The sequence below is a fragment of the Sinocyclocheilus grahami genome, unplaced genomic scaffold, assembly GCF_001515645.1.
Source record: "Sinocyclocheilus grahami isolate Dianchi unplaced genomic scaffold, SAMN03320097.WGS_v1.1 scaffold109.1, whole genome shotgun sequence".
Taxonomy (NCBI): domain Eukaryota; kingdom Metazoa; phylum Chordata; class Actinopteri; order Cypriniformes; family Cyprinidae; genus Sinocyclocheilus; species Sinocyclocheilus grahami.
This window is the reverse complement of record NW_015505288.1, coordinates 1,194,494-1,216,957: the sequence shown is the minus strand read 5'-3', so window position 1 is coordinate 1,216,957 and position 22,464 is coordinate 1,194,494. Positions and strand designations below refer to the sequence as shown.

General features: G+C 39.6%; 2 protein-coding genes across 3 annotated transcripts in view; both read right to left on the bottom strand.

The window, feature by feature from the left end:
* lrrc53 (leucine rich repeat containing 53) overlaps positions 1-1,772 on the bottom strand; it is a 6,509-nt gene extending 4,737 nt beyond the window's left edge. Inside the window, exons 1-2 of the mRNA XM_016277158.1 lie at positions 1,766-1,772; positions 1,581-1,697 (exon numbers count right to left, since the gene is read on the bottom strand). Coding sequence (XP_016132644.1) covers positions 1,581-1,697; positions 1,766-1,772 — 124 coding nt within the window. The remainder of the gene's footprint in view (positions 1-1,580; positions 1,698-1,765) is intronic.
* A 4,371-nt stretch (positions 1,773-6,143) lies between these two features.
* cryz (crystallin, zeta (quinone reductase)) overlaps positions 6,144-22,464 on the bottom strand; it is a 35,828-nt gene continuing 19,507 nt past the window's right edge. The window contains exons 6-9 of one of the 2 annotated variants that reach the window (XM_016277125.1): positions 11,578-11,727; positions 6,770-6,871; positions 6,597-6,692; positions 6,144-6,433 (exon numbers count right to left, since the gene is read on the bottom strand). In XM_016277125.1, coding sequence (XP_016132611.1) covers positions 6,272-6,433; positions 6,597-6,692; positions 6,770-6,871; positions 11,578-11,727 — 510 coding nt within the window. In that variant the 3' untranslated portion in view covers positions 6,144-6,271. The remainder of the gene's footprint in view (positions 6,434-6,596; positions 6,693-6,769; positions 6,872-11,577; positions 11,728-22,464) is intronic. The other variant, XM_016277126.1, reaches the window with a different exon arrangement.

Genomic DNA, 22,464 nt, shown 5'->3' with positions numbered 1-22,464 from the left:
TCTATCTATCTATCTATCTATCTATCTATCTATCTAAAATGTCTTTACTTGCTAAGAAAGTATAAACTATCAGTCAGAAGACAGAAGGCATGTAGTAGATTGTGTACAAGTTTTTTTCAGCAAAATTTTAATTATGTTGATAATTTAGCGGCCTTAAATTAACATTTCGCCTCTGCCTGCGGTGGGAATGCTCTAATCTGTTAACATGGGCGCCGAAAAAACCCCCGCGCTGTTTACGCGCTGCTTAGCAGGAGCAGAGCAGAAGCGGCAGTGCCGCGATAGTTTCGGCGCCGAGTCTATTTTTGCTACGCCGCTTACGCTGAATTAAAGCAACAGTGCATTTTTCTTGATCAAAATTTACCCGATTAACATGAAAAATGACACATTTCACTGTAAAATCACGTGAGGTGTTTCGTGTTTCACAATCATGGGGTAAAAGGCACACAGTATTGATAAATACTTTGGCTAAAATAAGTTAATATTGGTTCAAAAAAATCCCTTTAGCAAAGTTTGTACTAGGCTATTTTCTGCTTATTTTGATAAATAATGTTAAATAAATATACTGTCATTAAAATGTTAATATAAATATATATTTTAAAATACAGAAACAAAATAAAAAGTAAAGGAGTTCCCATAATAAGTTAGTAATGTAGTAAATATTTACAGTAGTAACAACAAATTATATTTTATTATATGATATGATTAATATCATGTTTTTAAATATGATGGTTTCATTATAAACATGGTGATTATCTCTAAGGTGGACACCCAACATAATAGGCTATATGATATTTACCATCTGAATCTAACCATGTGTCATGTCAACAATTGGAAAAGTCAGCCATCTATTAATTATCATGTTAATTATTGTGTCTTTCGCCCCAACAGCAGGGTACCCAAATACCATACTTTTACATATTCTTCTAGTTATTGAAAAACTGTTGCTTTAATTATCTTTAATTAATTAACTAAACTATCAATTATACTACTAAATAACTAACAATTAACTAATTATCAAACTGATAATCATTAAGAAGACCTTTGTCTCAAAATATATTCAATAATTTTAGCGATTCTCATTTGCTACTTAAATCTACAACATTTAAAAAAAATGCACGTGACAGAGGGGAACACGGCCGCATCAGAGCATGCTGCCCATATCAAAGCACATGATAGACAGTTGTCGGATAACACATGAAAAGCGTGACCGAATGAACGATACTCGTCTGTATTTGCAGTAGGCCTACACAAGCCGCGGTTCAGCTGCGCGACAAACGCTGCCAGTGTGAAAGCACAATGGGCGCGCGCTGCTTCTGCGCTGCCTCTGCTCTGCTCTGCTAACGCGTGCGGTGTGAAACGGGCGTCAGGGTTAAAAATGCACTTCCAACAGTTTTCAGTGTACTGAAAGGGATAGTTTACTCAAAAAATGAAATTTCTGTCACCATTTTCTCACCCTCATGAGTAAATCAAAATATATTTTGAAGAATATTTCAACTTTTCTTGTTTTTGTGAACTATCCTTTTAAAATGATCTTAAAAACAAACAGACAAAGTTCTTTAACCACATAATAATTTACTTACCAATAATGTTTAAGAGTTTATGACAAATGATGACATCTTCAGAACACACCACACAAGAAGAAGGGCAGAGTAATGACAGTTGAACTTGAGAGATCACCATCAGTAGAAGGCAGACACCTGAGAGGAACCATTAGTATAGTGTTCACCTATGCTAGTCTGACTGTGAGACAACAATATGCACATACTTCTCATGATTTACCACTTATGTCAGATAGTGTTGGATTTCCAAAATGGCTTATGTGGTTCATGGCCTTTGATCAGCTTTTTTCAAGCAACAACAATTATACAAAATAATATAAAACAAAGCAAAAAGCAAGGACTTGTCAACAAAAGTACAACAGAGTTCTTTAGTCCAGATCTACATTCACTGACTAGTACTTGGTCATAACTAATTATTTTTTTCTCTCTTTTGTTTTGGCAACTGCACCCAATGCTGCGCTCCCCTGACCTCTGTTGCCAGGAGATGCTGACTGCCAAGACAGATGATGAAGGTAAAGTTATAAAACATGCATGATCTTTCACCTGATTCCTTCTGTGGAGGTGATTCTGCTTTCTGTATAGTGTGTGAGGACACTAGCAACACCTGCCACATATTCTTTGACTGTAACTGTAAAATAAGAAAGCGACTGATAATAGTTTCACATCTCAAACAGCTCCTATTTAACTCCTCTTTGAGGAAATGTCTTGCTTTAAATCTTAATTTACATAATACAGCCAAATTGAACACAAAACTCTGACAATCCTCAGTACAAAAATAAAATAAATTAATATTATATATACATTTTCAGGATTCTTTGATTAATAGAATAGAATTAATAGAAATCAATATTCTTTGTAAAAATGTAAAAGTATTTAATGTCTCTAATACTGTCTATTTAATGCTTCCTTTATAAATTATTAATCTCTTTCAAAAAATATCTTACTGACCTGATATACATATACATACATATATATATAGAGAGAGAGAGAGAAGTAAATGGATGTATTCATAAAAAAAAAAATAAAAAAAACATCTATCTATCTATCCTGGGTTAAATTCAAGCCAAGTTTTTAAACATTTTACAGTTAAGCAAATTACATTTTTATCACATAATCAATACATACAAACACTCTGTGCTTACCACACATGGAGCAGCAAAATGATGAACACTCGTATCCATGTGCTGAGGGTCCAAACAAGTTTCTAAACCTTTCCTCAGTATTAGAATCTAAATGGTTCCACTGTAATACAGTCATGTAGTGTCTCAGTGAGTGATCTCAGTGCAAATGGGGCACGTGTTGAACCAGCATGTTACCTGATCTCAGAAATGTAGTACAGTGTCCAGCACTGATGCTTGACAGTCGCAAAGACACTTTCTTAAGTTCTAAGTTCTTATTTACATTGTTCCATTTTTTTTTTTTACACAGAGGCAGCCCTAAACTGATGGACAATCAGCTGTCAAATGATTACAATACAATGCTGTGTTGATCATCTGCTAATTATTAAAATCTGTAATGCGTACAATGGAAATACCATTTTGAGGCCTGTTAAAAGGACAGTTTACCAAAAAATTGACTTTTTACAAAAAATACTTTTTTCCATACTATGGAAGTCAATGGAGACAATCAACTGTTCGATTACCCACATTCTTCAAGATATCCTCTTTTGTTTTCAGCAAGAGATATGAACTCATACAGGTTTGGAACAACTTTCAGAGTGAGCAAATGATTGATGAACAATCTCTTTCATTTCTGTTTGCCTAATATTTACTATTCATGTTATTTATATATTCATGTAGTAATTTCCTACTGCTAAATGCAGCAGCTAGACTTCTCAACAGCCCAGTTCTGTCAACACTACATTGGCTCCCTATTGAACATCGCATTTAAAAATTTTAAAACATCTTAAAATCCTTCTGATTACTTAAAGCTGCAGTCCGTTACTTTTTTTGGTTAAAAATGATCCAAAATCAATATTTGAGCAAGTACATAACCAGCCAGTGCTCAAAACTATCGCCTTACTTTAGCCCGATTCACAACGGTTATTTTATAATAATGTTTTCTAATTTGAGTGGTACGGGTAGGTTTTCGTGGGAAATTCGAGCATGCTGCTGCGTCATTACGTCACATCTGTAAACATAAAGAAGTTGTCCCGGCTACTAGGCTATCGCATGTGAGGATGCTGCAGGTGGCAGATCGTTAGCCTTTTCTCACAGCTGCTAGAATAATTAAATGTCAAAAAATCATTTTGATGGCGGATTGTAATCCAGAAAGGATTATATGAAACACATGTGAATGAAATTAAATTATATTCCAGTTTTAAATGGGCTTCTGATTACAGATAGCCTGGGATTACACAAGATTTGTATTTTAAAGACAACCAGTTCGAAGGGAGCATAGTTTGCTTTTGGGGTTAAAATAATTTCTTGGTATGAAATTCGAATGGTGTGACAATTAGAGATTAGACTGTACAGAAATTGAAATCTACACACACACTATACTCATAGTCACGCAATGCTGATGTTGTTAACGTTAATAATCTGAGAATAAAGTATAACAATAATAATAATTTGCATGGTTTGATGTGATATGAGCTAATTGATCGTTAGATTAAATCACCATTGGTAGCACGATTTATTGAAATGCTTTTTTCCTCAGTTGGTCAGAACAAACATGGCAGACTTGTTACTTACTTGTTCAGATGACAATATCCGGTGAAAATTCTTATTTGGGTCATATATTCCAAGACGAAGGCTAGAATCTGTGATTACCAAGTATAGGATTCACACCGATGCGGTGACTGACTGCCACACATACTCCTCAAAACATTAGATTAATCCGCGCTGGAGCCGAACCGACTCACAACCCACGCAAGCTAGATAATTCCACAAGTAACTGCAATTCCAGGTTTTCAAACAGACTGCAGCTTTAAAAAGCTGTAAATCGTGTAGCTCCCCAGTACTTGAGCGAGCTCTTATCGCTTTATAGCCCCTCGCGTATATTATGGTCTCAGATTCTGGTCAGTTGATAATACCTAGAATATGTTTGGGAGGCAGACACACTCTGTCAGTTTAAATATAGATTAAAAACCCATGACTGCCACACATACTCCTCAAAACATTAGATTAATCCGCGCTGGAGCCGAACCGACTCACAACCCACGCAAGCTAGATAATTCCACAAGTAACTGCAATTCCAGGTTTTCAAACAGACTGCAGCTTTAAAAAGCTGTAAATCGTGTAGCTCCCCAGTACTTGAGCAAGCTCTTATCGCTTTATAGCCCCTCGCGTATATTATGGTCTCAGATTCTGGTCAGTTGATAATACCTAGAATATGTTTGGGAGGCAGACACACTCTCTCAGTTTAAATATAGATTAAAAACCCATCTCTTTAAACTAGCATACACATAACACATAATCACATTTAGCTTGCATTCAGCTTTAGCGTGCATAAATTAGGTCAACCAGAACCGGGAACACTTCGCATAAGACCAAATGTATGCTTATATTAGTCGCTCTGATTCATTCTTATTGGGTTACCTTATCCAGTCTGCATTCAGATCAGATGGTAGACCTGCACCTTATGACGACAGCTCACAACAGCCCTGAATGTCAGTGGAGATCATGACACCTAGACGAGCCCATAGAGACAAATCCCCTGTAAAGACCTCAATGCCACAATAGCTATCAGCACAGATCCTCAGTAAAGACCACAAGAACCTGACAAGTCATCTACACAGTCCCTGTGGCCAGCTTCGATTCCTTCACCATGTGAAGTATCCCAATATCCAAGCAGTAGGAATTTGATGAATATTCTGAATGATATCAATCCACAATCTGACTTGTGATGCAGCCTGTAATGAAACCACACCAGGTTCACCTGGCCAGAAGAGAACTGGCCTGCCAGCTAAGCCTGAGTTTAAAAAAAAAATCAATTTCTGTTACTGATGGAGTTTGGGTTCCTTGCCACTGTTGCCTCTGGCTTGCTTAGTTGGGGACACATAACATTGAGTAATATTATTTAATCAACTGTACAGACATTATTGGAAGAGAACTGAACTGAGATGGATGACAACATTGTTTTCTCCAGAGCTGCTTTACAGCTGAATTGAACTACTAATCTATGATTTTTACACAGTAATTGAATGGAACTGAATCACCACTGAACTGACACTATTGTTTTTTCAGGGCTGCTTTACAGCAGAATTGATCTCTGAACCATCATTTAACCATCATTTTCCTGTTTATCCCTTTAAAGCTGTATTGATATTGCATATAGTGCTATTTAAATAAAGGTGACTTGACTTGAAGATTTAATTATCTGTTTATTTAATTTAATTTCCACAAAACAGGTCTCTATGGTCTGTTTCATATATGCGATTCATACACGAAAATATCATGTATCATGAATGTAGCAAAAAACAGTTGATGGTAGCCATTGACTTCCATAGTATGTTTTCCCCATTCTTGGCTACCATCAACTGTTTGGTTACCCACATTCTTCAAACTATGCTAATTTGTGTTCAGCAAAGAAAGAAATTCATATAGGGTTGGAACAATATGAGGCTGACTAAATGATGGCAGAATTTAAATTTTTGTTCCAAACCTGTATGAGTTTCTTTCTTCTGTGAACACAAAATAAGACACTCCCTTTAATGCAATGACAGTTTATTTATGTTGCATTGGATTGGATTTTTTACTTCCTGCATAATTTCAGATGATCAAAATCATCTTTCCACTGGCTCCAGGGCTGTTGATGATGTCTTCATGAGCCTGGGATGCTTTATCAAGTGTATATTCAGGACCAATGACAGGTTTCAACCAGCCTGTTTCCATTCCTGCAAAAAGAGCTGCGGCACACTCGGATGTTTCCTTCTGTGAAAGACACAGATAAAGAAAACCTGTCTGTATCTTACCATGAATCCTTTGCAAAATAAGATTTGTCATAGGTGATGATGAATAAATGCATTATATGCCAAGCATAAATTCTAGAAAGCAAGAAAATGTTAAATATGTAATGTCAGGAAGCCCACCGTACATTAGTTGTATTGTATAAAGCCACACCAATGATGCTGGTTTCTTTCATCATGGTGTCTCTGGGGTAGATTTCAATAGGGCCTCTAGAGCCAACAATCTGAAAGGAAGAACAATATGATGAAAACAAAAACAAAAATGTTCAAAACACTTGCTAAACAAACACGGGGTACTTACAATAACTCTGCCACCAAAGTCAAGCAACTGAAGATCATTACTGAGGTTGACGTTGGACAACATCTCAATGATCACATTCATGCCTTGTCCACTGGTAGCATTCTAAACACAGGAGAAAAATAAAAAAATTGCTGAAAAATTGCCCCCTTTATTTTTATAATCACAAACTATTGGTATATAAAGTATATCCATGATAAAGTCAGACTAGACTGTGTAATGTGTGACTTAGACTACCATTCAAAAATTTCAGAAAATTTTTCAGAAAAGGGGTCAGATAGTTTTTACATATACATTTTAATTAATCACATGCGATTGTCATGTGCATCTCATCAGTAAAGCCGGTTCTGTGATTAGTAATAAATCTCCATCATCTGCTTTCAGATGGAGCAGCATTTACTTCACAGAGCCGTAGTTCACTGACAATTAGGCAATATCGCGTTCATAACGCGATATTGCCTAGCTTGTCAGTGAACTACGGCTCTGTGTATTAAATGCCGCTCCATCTAAAAGCAGGAGATGGCAATTTACTACCAATCACAGAACCGGCTTTACTGACGTTATGCACATGCGATTAATTGCACAGCCCTAATACATTTACTCAGCAAGGATGCACTAAATAGATCAAAAGTGAAAGTAAAGACATGTATAATGTTTGATATATTTCTATTTGAAATAAATGCTCTTTTGAACGTCCTCCTATTCATCAAAGAATCATGAAAAATTTATCACAATTTCCTCAAAATTATTAAATAATAATGTAAATAATGTTTTCAGCATTGATAAGAAGTAAGCTTTTTTCCCCCATCAAATTTCTTAACATGTAATATTTGTATGGACATAAAAAGATTCAACAACAAAGACATAACAATTTTTACAGACATTTGTTTAACAGAAATGGAATGAGTCCCTGAACAGAGCAGGGGTCAATATCAAAGTATCAGTCAGTATGTAGCAGTGGTGTGTCCACCAGCTGCTTTAAGTACTACATTGAATCTCATCTTAATGAACTAAAGCCCTATTCGGACAGTAATTGTTTCTCATGGGGACGCAAGCTATTTTCACCATTTATAAGGGGTAATCAGTAATTTTATTGCCATCCGAATTTAGAATGTCAGTGTTTATCTTTCACCACCCGCGCCAATTTATTAATCAAATAATAAATAGGATAATACAGTTAGGTCCATTTATATTTGGACACAGGCAAATTTTTTGTTATTTTAACTGCTGACCAAAAATATTCAAGTTACAATTATATAATGAATGTGGCCTTAAAGTGCACACTCCGAGGTTTAATTTGAGGGTATTCTCATCAAAATTGGAGGAAAGGTTAAGGAATTACAGCTCTTTAATATTTACCACACCCCTTTTTCAAGGGACCATAAGTAATTAGACAATTGACTCAAAAGCTGTTTCATGGACAGGCATGGGCTATTCTTTCGTTATTTCTACATCAATCAAGCAGGTAAAAGGTCTGGAGTTGATTCTAAGTGTGCCATTTGCATTTGGAAGCTGTTGCTGTGAACCCACATCATATGGTCAAAGGATCTCTCCATACAAGTGAAAAAGACAATTGTTAGGCTTCAAAAACAAAACAAATCCATCAGAGGGATAGCAGGAACATTAGAAGTGGCCAAATCATCAGTTTAATACATTCTGAGAAAAAAAGAACACAGCAACTCAGCAACATAAAAAGGCCTGGATGTCCACGTAGCACATCGGTGGTGGATGGTCTGAGAATCCTCTCCATGGTAAAGAAAAACACTTTCACAACATCCAGCCAAGTGAAGAACACTTTCCAGGAAGTAGGCGTGTCACTGTCAAAGTCTACAATCAAGAGAACACTTCACAAGAGCAAATAAAGAGGGTTCACCACAAGGTGCAATCAAGACAAGATTAGACTTTGCCAAAAAACATCTAAAAAAATCCAGACCACTTCTGGAAAAGCATTCTTTGGACGGCCGAAATTAAGATCAACCTGTACCAGAATGACGGGAAGAAAAAAAGTATGGAGAAGGTTCATGAACAGCTCATGAATTCAAAGCATACAACATCATCTGTGAAACATGGTGGAGCAGTGTGATGGCATGAGCATGCATGGCTTCAATTGGCTCCTTTGTTACTGGTGTTTACTGATGACGTGACAGAGGACAGAAGCAGCCGGAAGAATTCTAAAGTGTATAGGGATATACTCTCTGCCCAGATTCAGTCAAACGGAGCAAAGTTGATTGGGCAGAGCTTCATAGTACAAATGTCGATGACACAAAACATACAGCAAAAGCAACCCAGTTGTTTTTTAAGGTAAAAAAGTGGAATATTCTGCAATGGCCAAGTCAATCTCCTGATTTTAACCAGATTGAGCATGCATTTCACTTGCTGAAAACAAAACTAAAGGCAGAAAGACCCACAAACAGACAATAACTGAAGTCAGCTGTAAAGGCCTGGCAAAGCATCACAAAGGAGGAAACCCAGTCTCTGGTGATGTCTATGAGTTCCAGACTTAAGGCAGTCATTGCCTGCAAAGGATTCTCAACTAAATATTAAAAATGATAAAAAAATGTTTTATTTATTATTATATATATTTGTCCAATTACAGTTGAGCCCATGAAAATGGGGGGACTGTGTATAAAAATGCTTGTAATTCCTAAGCATTTTATGTTTTATTTTTGTTCAACCCCTTGAATTAAAGCTTAAAGTCTGCACTTCAATTTCATTTTGATTGTTTTATTTTTAATTCTGTTCTGGTGGCAAACAGAGCCGGAATTATGAAAATTGTGCCAGTGTCCAAATATATATGGACCTAACTGTATATTATAAAATATGCTTGAAACATTAATATTTTTCAAAACATTTTACACAATAATAAGAATACATTTGTAAATAAAATTAATTTTAGAATTCAGCAGACAATCATGTTACTGGCCACGTGACGTGAGCAGTGCGTTCCCGGGTTCATATCACAGAACTCGCTTCTCCACTGTGAATAAAGTGCCATCCGAATATTGTTTTATCACTGAGGTGCCATGTACATTTCTTTGTACAGACGTCCACATTAGAAACAATTACAGTCCGAATCGGACTTTAGAAAGATTTGCCAGTTCTTGCTGTGAGATGTTACTGCATTTATCCACCAGCACACTTGCAAGTTCTCAAACACAATGGGGTACATATGGTCAAATGTGGTCTGGAATTATAGGGATGATCAGTTTTCTTTCCTGTAGCACTGTCTTAGGTGTTATATATTATGAACATTGCAGTTTATTGCTCTGGCCACATCTGTAATCCTCATGCTTCCCTGAAGAAGGACTACAGCATGTTAACACGGGTAAGCAGAAACACTGGATATCTTTCTACTGGTGTTTTATTTCAGAATCAATAGAAAAGTATTTTTAATGTCCTATAGTTATTGGAACAGTGACATTTATTTTCTTCTGCCTGTAAACTGTTAGTGTATTAAGGACTGTTCCACAGGTGCATGTGCTATAATTGTTTATGGATCATCAAAAAAGCATGGAAAACATTGTTTAAACATTTAGAAATCAAACATATAGAGATCAAATAAAGATCTGTAAAGCGATTTGGATTTTACAAAATTATCTTTAAAATACAGTTGGCTATCCTGAAAAGGGACTTTTTTGCCAAATTCATATTCAAATAGAAAATTAATCAAATAATAATTATTGTAATAATACACTCATAAAGCTTGGCTTGCTAGAGTTTTTGAGCATAACAGATTCTGGCGTTACCCTCTGGCTTACTCTTGGTATGTGTCGGTTAAATGACCTTTTTGAGGGTCTCTTTTATTAATAAAAATGTTATCCTCTTATGGCTGGAATAAAATTATAAGATAGATTACTCTTTTGGAGTTACTTGTGTGTATTATTCAGTCCACAACAGATGTTTTGCACTGCATTTGGACCCCATATTGTTATATTATAATCTACATTATGTGGTATGGTATGACCATACCATGATGAGTTTTTACCCTATATTTGTTTTTAATTTATGTGTTTATTTTGTTGGCCCTTCTTTATCTGTACTCTCCACATTTGATGTTAGTTTAACATATTTCACAATTATTTTTATACATTTATATATTTATTTACTGTATACACTATGTAAACATTTATATATTTATTTGTTATTATTATTATTATTTAATTGCAATAATATATATTTCATAAAACTAATTCAGCTTTAGTGACCATAAGACACTTATTTCAAAAACATAAAAAACAGTAATACTTAAAGGGTTAGTTCACCCAAAAATGACAATTCTGTCATTAATTACTCAACCTCATGTCCTTCCAAACCTGTAAGACCTTCGTTCATAATGAAGTTCAGTGGATACTCTCCAAAATGGTGGAAGACGGTAACTCGGGGTGAAGAATTTAATAAATTATGTTATTATTGTTTTCTTTGTGCACAAAACGTATTCTCGTAGATTCGTAAAATTACAGTTGAACCACTGATGTCACATGGACTATTTTACCAATGTCCTTGTTACGTTTCTGGACCTAGGAACATTGCAGTTGCATTGCTGTCTACGGAGGATCAAAGAGCTCTCAGATTTTATCAAGAATATCTTAATTTGTGTTACGAAGATGAACGAAGGTCTTATGGGTTTGGAAAGACATGAGGGTGAGTAATACATGACAGAATTTTCATTGTTAGTTCATTTTAGTCAATGCATTAACCCCCCCCCCCCCACCCCAAAAAAAAAACAAAAAACGTTTTACTCCAAAATCTTGAGCGGTAGAGCAAAATTCTAAAAAAAAAAAGTCATAAAACTTAATAAGAAAGAGTTAAACCTTAATTTTATCCAAATAGTCTTTTTCTCTGTGGTTGAATGCAAGATGAGCTCCATTGCTGAGCACCAGCTGCATACCCTCAGATGTCCCTGCTGTACCCAGAACTTTAAGGCCAAATGCTCGTGCGATCTGACACGCTGCAATGCCTACCTACAAACACAAGATTCAAATTAATTTTATCTTCAAGGAAAAATTTCTTGGGTTACGCATGTAACCATGGTTCCCCGAGAGGGAACGAGACGCTGCGTCCTCTAGCAGACACTTTGGGGAATGCTGCCAGCATGAGCGGTGTCTGAAGCACGTGTGAAAAAACTCCAATCCTATTGTTCCATGTAGCCATCATGACATCATAAGCGGGCACCAGGAAGTATAAAAGGGGTCCCGCTAAAGATGTCACCAACTTAGTTGTCTGAAGGAGACATGTAACAGGCAGGCCCGAAGGCATGGCAAGGGGACGCAGCATCTTGTTCCCTTTTGGTGAACCATGGTTACATGCGTAACCCGAGGCATTACCCTTCTAGGGAACTCATGCTGCATCCTCTAGCGCACACTTTGGGGAACAAAATGCCAACCATGCCATGCCGAGGCACATGCCACATCCACCTGGTGAGAGACCAAGGAGGTGACATACACCTAACCTTTCCTCAGAAAGGGGCCAAGCCACTGACGCCCTAGGCCGCTCACATAACTTGGCAGAAATGGGGAGCCCAATCTCCAGATGAGGAGGGACATCCAAACCAAGTTAAGAGTATATCTATCCTCAGATAGCTATGCCATGTGAGCAATACTAGCCTGGATACACAAGACCTCTGAAGAGGCTAAACTAGAAAGCCTCTAGGTAGGAGCTCAAGGAGATTGCTAATTAAAGACCCAAGAAAGGGAAGAGCTGCTGAGCTAAAAAACAGCAATCCTCAGACAGCTGTTTTAAGGGTGTTATTAAAAGTCTCATAGACCAACAATGGATCAATACCTAGCTAGCCTAGGATAGCTATCTAGTAAAAACTTCCCACAAAAATGCCTGGACCACAGAGTGTGGGCTATCTGCTTACTATCCTCTTTAGCCTATCCTCTTTAACCTTGCTTACACATAACACATTTCTAATATTCAAATTGGTTAAAGGATTGTTAGGCTGCATTAATTAGGTCAACCAGAACCGGGAACACTTCCCATAACACCCGATGTACATGTTACATCGTAAGAAGAATGGCATCTTTGTATTTATTATACAATTAAAAAAAAGCAAAAAAGGCCTCTAACACTAGCTTGCTCTATTATTTTACTATTCTATCTGTTTTCTTTTTATTTATTATATGATTTAAAAAAAACCTTGCTACGTGTACTGCATTAAGCTAACTGAGATGCCCCATGATACACAATGACCTGAAGGATAAGTGTGTTCATTCAAAGAAAGGTTTTTATATGAATAAATTAGAGAAGAGTCCATTTTTATGGGCATTACATTTTTCCTATGGTTGAAAGATGGTGAGAGGGAGAACTCTTGACATGCGTCGTAAAGTTTATCTGGTCTGGCTGAGGTGTCCTGGTTGCCATGGTAACCAGGGGCCTGGGGTCGTTCACAGACATGCTGGCACCCAGTATGTTTATTGGGTGAGGGGTCTGTGATTATTTGTTAATCTAATGAATAATTGATTTGTTAAATCTAATGAAAAATTGTGTGTCTGATTGGTCCAAATGCTATATAATTCCCCCCTTTCGAATGTTGTTTTCCATCCAATAGACAACAACGAACAACTGCAAAGGTGCAGAACAATCAGACATGCACCTGCCACTCATGGCTGGGAGACAGTGGTCGCTCTCGGGCTGTTGGTTGCCTCTTTGAGTGGTTGTGGTGCCATGGTGGATGCTGTCAGTTGGTGTGCTGTGGTGATGTAAGCTGTAGCAAGGTGCGGGTCCTCGAGTTTATGCAGCAGGTGTCGAGGCTGTGTCACCTGTCATCCTGAAGTGAGTTGGTCTGGGTAAGATGGTCGTTTTGTTATGGAGATTTTGTAGAGTGAAGAGAGTTTCAGACTGACCTAGTGATGGTGGCAAGGAGGGCAGCAGGTGGCTGTTAGCCTCTGTTCTGCTCGATCGTCACCAGAAGTCTGATGTTTGCGGTGTCACTTTGCTCTTGTGGTGGCACCGACTTGAGCTTGCCTGAGTTGTGTTGGTAGAGGTCTCGCTGTTGGGCATGTGGGTCCACTGGCTGTTGGTGCCTCCAGGAGTGGTTGTGGTGCCATGGTGGATGCTGTCAGGTGGTGCGCTGTGGTGATGTAGGCTGTAGCAAGGTGCGGGTCCTCGAGTTTATGCAGCAGGTGTCGAGGCTGTGTCACCTGTCATCCTGAAGTGAGTTGGTCTGGGTAAGATGGTCGTTTTGTTATGGAGATTTTGTAGAGTGAAGAGAGTTTCAGACTGACCTAGTGATGGTGGCAAGGAGGGCAGCAGGTGGCTGTTAGCCTCTGTTCTGCTCGATCGTCACCAGAAGTCTGATGTTTGCGGTGTCACTTTGCTCTTGTGGTGGCACCGACTTGAGCTTGCCTGAGTTGTGTTGGTAGAGGTCTCGCTGTTGGGCATGTGGGTCCATTGCTCCATCCAACATTGTCTGTCTGCTTTTGGGGTGTCGACTGGTTTTAAGGGATGCTCCTCCCTTGGAGGGGTCTGATGCCGTGTTGCGTCAGGCAAGGAGTCAGAAGTTTGTCCTTCCCAGTACTCCTCAGCTGAGTTTTGTTCAAGGAGCTTTTTGCTAGTGTCAGCAGCTCCTGTAACTCAGAAGTAGGCGTGTCCAGCTGTCCTTGTGCAGCCTCTGTTTGGCACCTGTGTGAAGGGTGTTGAGGAGGATGTTGTGGTGGACTGCTGTTGGACATACCGTGGTGTTCGCACGGTGAGGACGGCTTTTTCCATGGCTTCTGCCAGTGGTTGTTCTGGAACCTGGGTTGGTTGCCATGGTGACTGCTCTGTCCTCTGCTGGCGAGTGGCTCACTGTAGAAGGGCCTTGCATTGTGGCAATGCTGGGTGCCTTCTGGTGCCCACTTTGGATTCTGGGTTAAGTTCAGAATCGGTGGGGTCTTGCAAAAACTTTTGGTGGAGGCCTTGTGCTTGTTAAAGGCCTTCTGTGTCAGGTCACGCAGTTGTTGAATAGGCATTGTGTAGCAGACCATAACGCCTAAATGGTGACTTAAAATAGGGTGGAGGTTTCGGAGGAAAAGGCTCTTGAAGTTGGTGTCCTCCTCCATCCCAGGTTCATTGCGAGCTCCGAAGTAAGCTCGTCGAAGTCTGTGGTAGTAAGCATGTGGAGTTTCATTTGGGCCCTGTTTGGCGGCTAGGGCAGCAATTAGTCCGTGTTCAGACTCTGGGTCTGATAATTCCTTTATGATGGCTTGTTTAAGCTGCTGGTAATCCGATTGGATGTGTCCTGGTTATCGGGCCAGGAAGCGTTGCACCTCTGGGCTAGAGGTGATCCAGAGCAGATAGAGTCTATCTTGGTGGTTTACACTGGTCCAAGACTGCAGATGAAAGTCAATATCTCACACGTAAGTGTGGACGTCATGGTCTCCTTCAAGTTCTGGTGTGAATGCAGGGATGTGTCTGGCCATTCGGTTGAGGTTTTTGAGTGTCACCCTATGTGTCATTTCAGAGTTTGTCTGAATTGATTCTTTTCCTTCTGTGGCTGCAGAGGTTTTCAGGAAACTGACTTGTGAAGTGTCAAGCAGAAGGCTTGAAGGTTTTGTATCTGTGTACAGGGGTGAGGGGGTTTGCACTGCTGGCAGTGTGACATGCAGCAGGATGACTTTTACTTGAGTCCATGCGCAGTCTGTAGGACTGTTTCAGTTCTTTCTGAACTGTGTCAAGCTCATCTTCAATGCTGCAGAATTGCTGAGTCAGGGTTTGGCTCATTAAAGTGTTAGTTCACCCAAAAATGAAAGTTCTGTCATTTAATTACTCACCCTCGTGTTGCTCGAAACCCATAAGACCTTCGTTCATCTTCGGAACAAAATTTAAGATATTTTTTATTAAATATGAGGGTTCTCTGACCCTCCCATAGACAGCAAGGTAACTACCACGTTCAAGGTCCAGAAAAGTACCAAGATGATCGACAAAGTATTCCGTGTATAGGGTTGGGTATCGTTTGAATTTTATCGATTCCGATTCCGATTCTTATCAATTCCTAGTTTCGATTCCAATAACATAAAAAATCCAATATAAAAAAAATTAAGTCAAACATTTTGTAACAGGGCTGACGAGACGTGAGGCGTGTGGATCCATCTGCAAGCTTTTATTAAAGAGACGTGATATAACAGGCAGGGTCGAACAATGGCAAACAGGTATATGGCGGGCAAAAGCACAAGAATAGTCCTAGGGCTAGCGTAGGTCACCGATCGGCAGACAGAATCACAGGGGCGAGACGAGAGGGAAAAATCCAGGGAAACAGGCAAAGATCAGAAACCGCAAAAACAGGCAAGGCAAAACAAGGAAACCAAGGAGACTCTGAAAGGGGTACAGGCTAAACAATACTCAGCAGAGAATGGCAGTTTGAGTGGGTGTTATATAGTGAGTGAGGTGATAAGAAACAGCTGTGTGCAATGAGTGCAATCAGTGCAGTGTGCAAACCGTGCAATGAATGATGGGATATGTCCATGGACCGAATTCGTGACACATTTAGATGTCAAACATTTATTCTGTCTTTTTACAAAGCATTCATACCACAGCAAAAACAACTAGATTAATATAAATTTCAAATATGAAAATGTTAAAGACAAGTAAACAGTCAGTAATAAGATAGGAGCAAACAAATCAATTAGCAATATCATAAATAAATACAACTGAACAAAATTTCAGATACAGAAACTGTAATTAAAAGTTTAAAAACACTGCATAGTTTCCTTTTCATAAATAAAATATAGATTAATCAATTAAAGTTATTAAGTATATTCAGTCAAGATCAGTGAATGATTTTCTTTTGTTCTTTGATTAACATTACTGACAGGCAGCGCGTTTATTAGGCTGCTGTCTCTTTAATACCGAATGCACGCAGATCTAAAAATACTGTACATGTGTGTTTTCTTTCTCATCTGTTTACATTCACGTAAGACAAAAACGTCTGTGTTTATGATGATATGCTGACGTAGTTTTCTGCATATTGGTTGACAAATATGAAAGAAGTCAGTTTCGGCCCGGAACAACCTTTTCTACAGTGGAAATACACAGAGCGGTTCGAGAACGGACACAAACCGGGAACCCGTACCACTTCCTGTTCTCTGAGCTCGCACTTCGCAAACAGGGCGCAAAGTCCTTTCCGTTCCTGCACTTAAATCGTTTTTAATCACAACACAGGAATCGTTATACCGAATGCACGCAGATCTAAAAATACTGTACATGTGTGTTTTCTTTCTCATCTGTTTACATTCACGTAAGACAAAAACGTCTGTGTTTATGATGATATGCTGACGTAGTTTTCTGCATATTGGTTGACAAATATGAAAGAAGTCAGTTTCGGCCCGGAACAACCTTTTCTACAGTGGAAATACACGGAGCGGTTCGAGAACGGACACAAACCGGGAACCCGTACCACTTCCTGTTCTCTGAGCTCGCACTTCGTGTGCGCTGCACGCAAACAGGGCGCAAAGTCCTTTCCGTTCCTGCACTTAAATCGTTTTTAATCACAACACAGGAATCGTTAAGCAGAATCGAAATGCACGCGTCTTATCAAATACCCGGTTCTTGGAAATTTGGAACCGGTTCTAAAATGTCACCCTATCCGTGTGACATCAGTGGTTCAACTGTCATTCCAGTATTCCACATTTTCGTCTCTACTGCGTCACTTGTGGACGCGCCCCACACGCTCGCATCATGGTACTGTTGTGAACGCGCATCCAAAGTGACGCAGTAGAGACGAAAATGTGGAATAAAGTCGTTATTTTTGTTTTCTTTGTGCAAAAAAGTATTCTCATAGCTTCGTAACTTTACAGTTGACCCACTGATGTCACACGGACTACATTGTCAATCATGGTACTTTTCTGGACCTTGAATGTGGTAGTTACCTTTCTGTCTATGGGAGGGTCAGCGAGCCCTCAGATTTAATCAAAAATATCTTAAATTGTGTTCCGAAGATGAACGGAGGTCTTACGGGTTTGGAACAACACGAGGGTGAGTAATTAATGACAGAATTTTCATTTTTGGGTGAACTAACCCTTTAAGGAGACAACAGTTGCTAGAACTGCTATAATCCTATACCGAGAGGGAAGATGGTGATGGTCAAATAAACTAAAATAAGATAAAAGTAAAATGAAAAGATCCTAATACAGGGCTCTCAAGTTATAGCAAAAGTTTGTAGTTAGACTGTGGGAGGGGCCACTTAAAGGGGAGGAGTCACACAAAGGGGAGGGGCCATTCAAATATTTGCAGCACCCAATTCACTCAAGTTTTCGCTAGCAGTTCAATTTTACCTATTGTTCATAATTGACCTGAACAAATAGAAATGACAACAAGTGGTAAATCACAACTGGTAAATCAGACATTCAAAAATAAATCCAAATAAACTAAATAGGTTTATGTATTTAAAAAATACAAATGTATCAAAAAGAAAAAAGAAATTTGGCCACAAACAGGCCAACTGAAGAGCAGTGCTCAATGTACATACTGTACACATAAAGTAGGATTGCAGAACTTGCCCTGTGGATGTATGTCAATCTGTGTGTGTGTGAGAGTGAGTGTGTGTGTGAGAGTGTGTGTGTGTGTGTGAGAGAGAGAGAGAGAGAGAGAGAGCGAGAGAGAGCGAGAGAGCAATCATACTCACCAGCTGCCCTAACTATCAAGACATTAGAAAAACATTTTATCCAAAATTTGAAGTACTTTGCCCTGACTTCAAAATGTTAAACAATAAAACAAAACTTCAATATTTATTAGGTGAAAAACAAGATTGTAGCTTACTAGCGGCAAAATACATTGATGCCTGTCACAAAAAGTGTCAACAAATCAGTAATGCGCCTACACACACACACACACACACACACACCATTGAATTTTTAATTGTTCATAGAATAATAAATGTTGATTTGTTGAGACTGCACCTGTCTACAAATCAGTATTAAGACAACACACACACACCCACACACACACACACACACACACACACCATTGAATTTTTAATTGTTCATAGAATAATAAATGTTGATTTGTTCTATTTTAATTATATATACATGCATGCATTTTTTTATTATTCTTTTATTTATTTATATATATGTAGCGGATCAGCTCATGGGGAAATATGAATAATTAACCATAACTAGTGAAGGGTCCATAGACCCTCGTAATTGGCCATTTGGTTAGGTGATGGGGAGTTCGATATTATTTGTTAAATATAACAAAAAGTTGTGTGTCTGATTGGTCCAAATGCTACATATATATATTTTAATACATATCTATTTTAGATTCAATGTAAACACTATGGTTTGGCAATACATTGTAACAATTGTCATGCCAATAAAGCACATATTGAATTGAATTGAATATATATATAGAGAGAGAGAGAGAGAGAGAGAGCACATTTCAGTTTATGAATGTTTTTTTTTCTGTTGTAGTGTTTGCTGCACATTTTGATGTCTTGATGACAGGGGTAGGGGGCTCCCACTTAAACACCCTGGCTCAAGGCCAGCCATTTTCACAGTCATGATAGATGATAGCGTTCTGTCCAGAGCCAAACTGTTCCTAGTTTTGGTTTTGTTCAAACCCACCATGGAGAACACTCTCTGCATCTGCATTTGAGTGGGGAAACCACAGTGCTTTAAGTGGGAGCCCTCTACCCGTCATCCAGGCATCAAAATGTGCAACAAACACTTACAACAACTCTCTCTCTCTCACACACACACACACACACACAGCTTGACATACACGCTCAGGGCAAGTTCTGCAATCCTACTGTATGTGTACAGTATGTACATTGAGCACGAGGTTCAGTTGGCACTTTTAAAAAATAAATATATAAAACAATTTATTTTATTTGGACGAATTTGTCTGTATTTGATCATATTTACCCATTGTTATAACATCTCTAGTACTTTCCTTAGTTCCTGCTAGGCAGCCAAAGCTAAGTTGCTAAGACTGCATCAATAATAATGAGACCAGAACTGTAATTTGTATGCAAATGTCAAAAGGCTAAAAGGGTTCTTTTAAACCATAAACAGTCCAAAGCTTCATGCATGATCCTACGCAGACGCTACAATAATTTAGCACAAATTTGGCTATATTCCACAACATCAGCTCTCACTATCTTTGATCACAGCCAAGTGATTTCGTCCAGGAATCGTAAAATCAAAATGCTAAAAAAAAGGTTACCTACAGCATTCATCGGGTCTTGCTCTCCCAACTTACACTACACAGGTGTGCGCATCCATGTTGCTTAGTAACGGACGCGCTTGCGGTCACATAATTTACGTGGAAACAACAACATTGTAATTTCTGATTGGCTGGTAGGTGAACTCGGCAGAGAGCTTCCCTCCGTATTTGTCCAATAATTATAGCAGGACAAGTTATCCCTTATTTCTCAGCGTGAGAAATACAAGGTGTGGCGTGAGAGTATGGGATTACATCTCTGCCACAATTCTGCACGCGAAAGATCATATTTTTGTGAACTGGATCTGAAAGAATCTTCTTTCATATCCAGATAGCCCCCCATCACAGGCCATTCTTGAGATTCGCCTTGAGATTCGCTTATCAATACACAGTCCTTCCCTTCAGGCTCTCCCTGGCTCCACGCACTTTTACAAAGTGCATGGATGCGGCTCTCTCCCCCCTGAGAACGGCGGGAATCCGCATTCTCAAATACCTCGATGACTGACTCGTCCTGGCCCAGTCAAGGGAAGAGTCACTATCTCACAAAGCCCTTCTCCTGAGCCATTTGGAATGTCTGAACTTTGCCAAGAGCGCACTGGTTCCCAGCCAGCGAGTCTTGTTCCTGGGAACAGTGTTTGACTCAGCTCAGATGGAAGTGAAGTATACGGCAGTTCGCGGCTTCCTTCAAAGCTGGCGCCTTCTCACCCCCTCAAAAGGTTTCAGAAAATGCTAGGCCTCATCGCTCTGGGCCGGGGAAACCAATTCTATGGCTACTTTTTCCAGCAAATTCCTCCCTTTGGTGCGCAAGACGTGTGCATTCGTGCTTCTACAGCCGTTACTTCCTCGCCACCAAGAAGGATGGCAGCCTGCGGCCCTTCCTCGAACTCAGATGTCTGAATTACGCCCTCATGAGACGGCCATTCAGAATGATTACACTGAAACAGATCCTTTCGCAAATCTGCCCAGGAGACTGGTTCTTTTCTCTGGATCTGAAAGAATCTTCTTTCATATCCAGATAGCCCCCCATCACAGGCCATTCTTGAGATTCACCTTGAGATTCGCTTATCAATACACAGTCCTTCCCTTCAGGCTCTCCCTGGCTCCACGCACTTTTACAAAGTGCATGGATGCGGCTCTCTCCCCCCTGAGAACGGCGGGAATCCGCATTCTCAAATACCTCGATGACTGACTCGTCCTGGCCCAGTCAAGGGAGGAGTCACTATCTCACAAAGCCCTTCTCCTGAGCCATTTGGAATGTCTGAACTTTGCCAAGAGCGCACTGGTTCCCAGCCAGCGAGTCTTGTTCCTGGGAACAGTGTTTGACTCAGCTCAGATGGAAGTGAAGTATACGGCAGCTCGCGGCTTCCTTCAAAGCTGGCGCCTTCTCACCCCCTCAAAAGGTTTCAGAAAATGCTAGGCCTCGTTAAACCTTCGACCAGGCCGCTGGATTCCGCTTTTTGGGCTGGCGGGTGGATCCTTACAACACGTTCCGAGCATATTGAACCGAGGATCGGATATGTTGTCACGAAGCAAGGCCCCCTCAGAGGAGTGGATGCTTCATCCGCAGACAGTTCAACAAATTTGGGAAGTCTTCGGCAGGGCAGAAGTAGACCTCTTCGCCTCAGAAGACAATTCTCACTGCCCAATCTATTTTACAAAGGACAAGGATGCGTTGACCCACGACTGGCCCAACCTCCCTCTCTACGCTTTTCCCCCAGTTGCCCTGATTCCACAGGTGATCAGGCAGATCAGGGAACAGAAACGCAAAGTGCTCATAGTGGCCCTGCTATGGAAAAACCAGCATTGGTTAGCAGAGCTGTCACAGCTGCTAATAGAGTGGAAGATTTTTATTGGTCAAAATATGAATTGTTCAAGCATAATCACTGTGAATATAACCATTCATGTATCAATTATTTTACCATTATAATCTTATATTTGCATATGTGTGTAGAGGCCTGCATGAATGGAATATGCAGACATACAGTTTATAGTAAAGCTGCACATGGGGCCTATGATGGGGCCTCTTCCTTTAACACAGTGTTTCTCAACCCTGGTCCTGAGCGCCCCCCAACACTGCACATTTTGTATGTCTCCCTTATCTGACACTCATTTCAGGTCCTGGAGTTTCTTTTAATGAGCTAATGAGTTGAATCAGGTGTGTTTGATTAGGGAGACACACAAAATGTGCAGTGCTGGGGGGCACCCAGGACCAGGGTTGAGAAACACTGCTTTAACGTAACATAAACTGGGGGCTCCTGTCTGCTTGCAGGAAACAGATTGGAGTCATAGCCAAAAAAAGGTAAACAATGACAGGATGTAGGAAATGTATGGAACACGCCTTAAAGGAAAGAACTGTATAAAAGAGTGTCCAGCCACAGACTCTGGAGATTTTCTGCAGATTATCTCTAGACTGCATTATCTCTCTGATATTAAAAGTCTATTTTTCTGGCATCAAAACCCCAAGACTTTGAGAATGATTCCTCACAGCATCGGCAGAAGACACCACAATAGCAGTCCGATGGCCTATTCCCCTGAGGCGTGATCTCCTCTCCCAGGCGAAC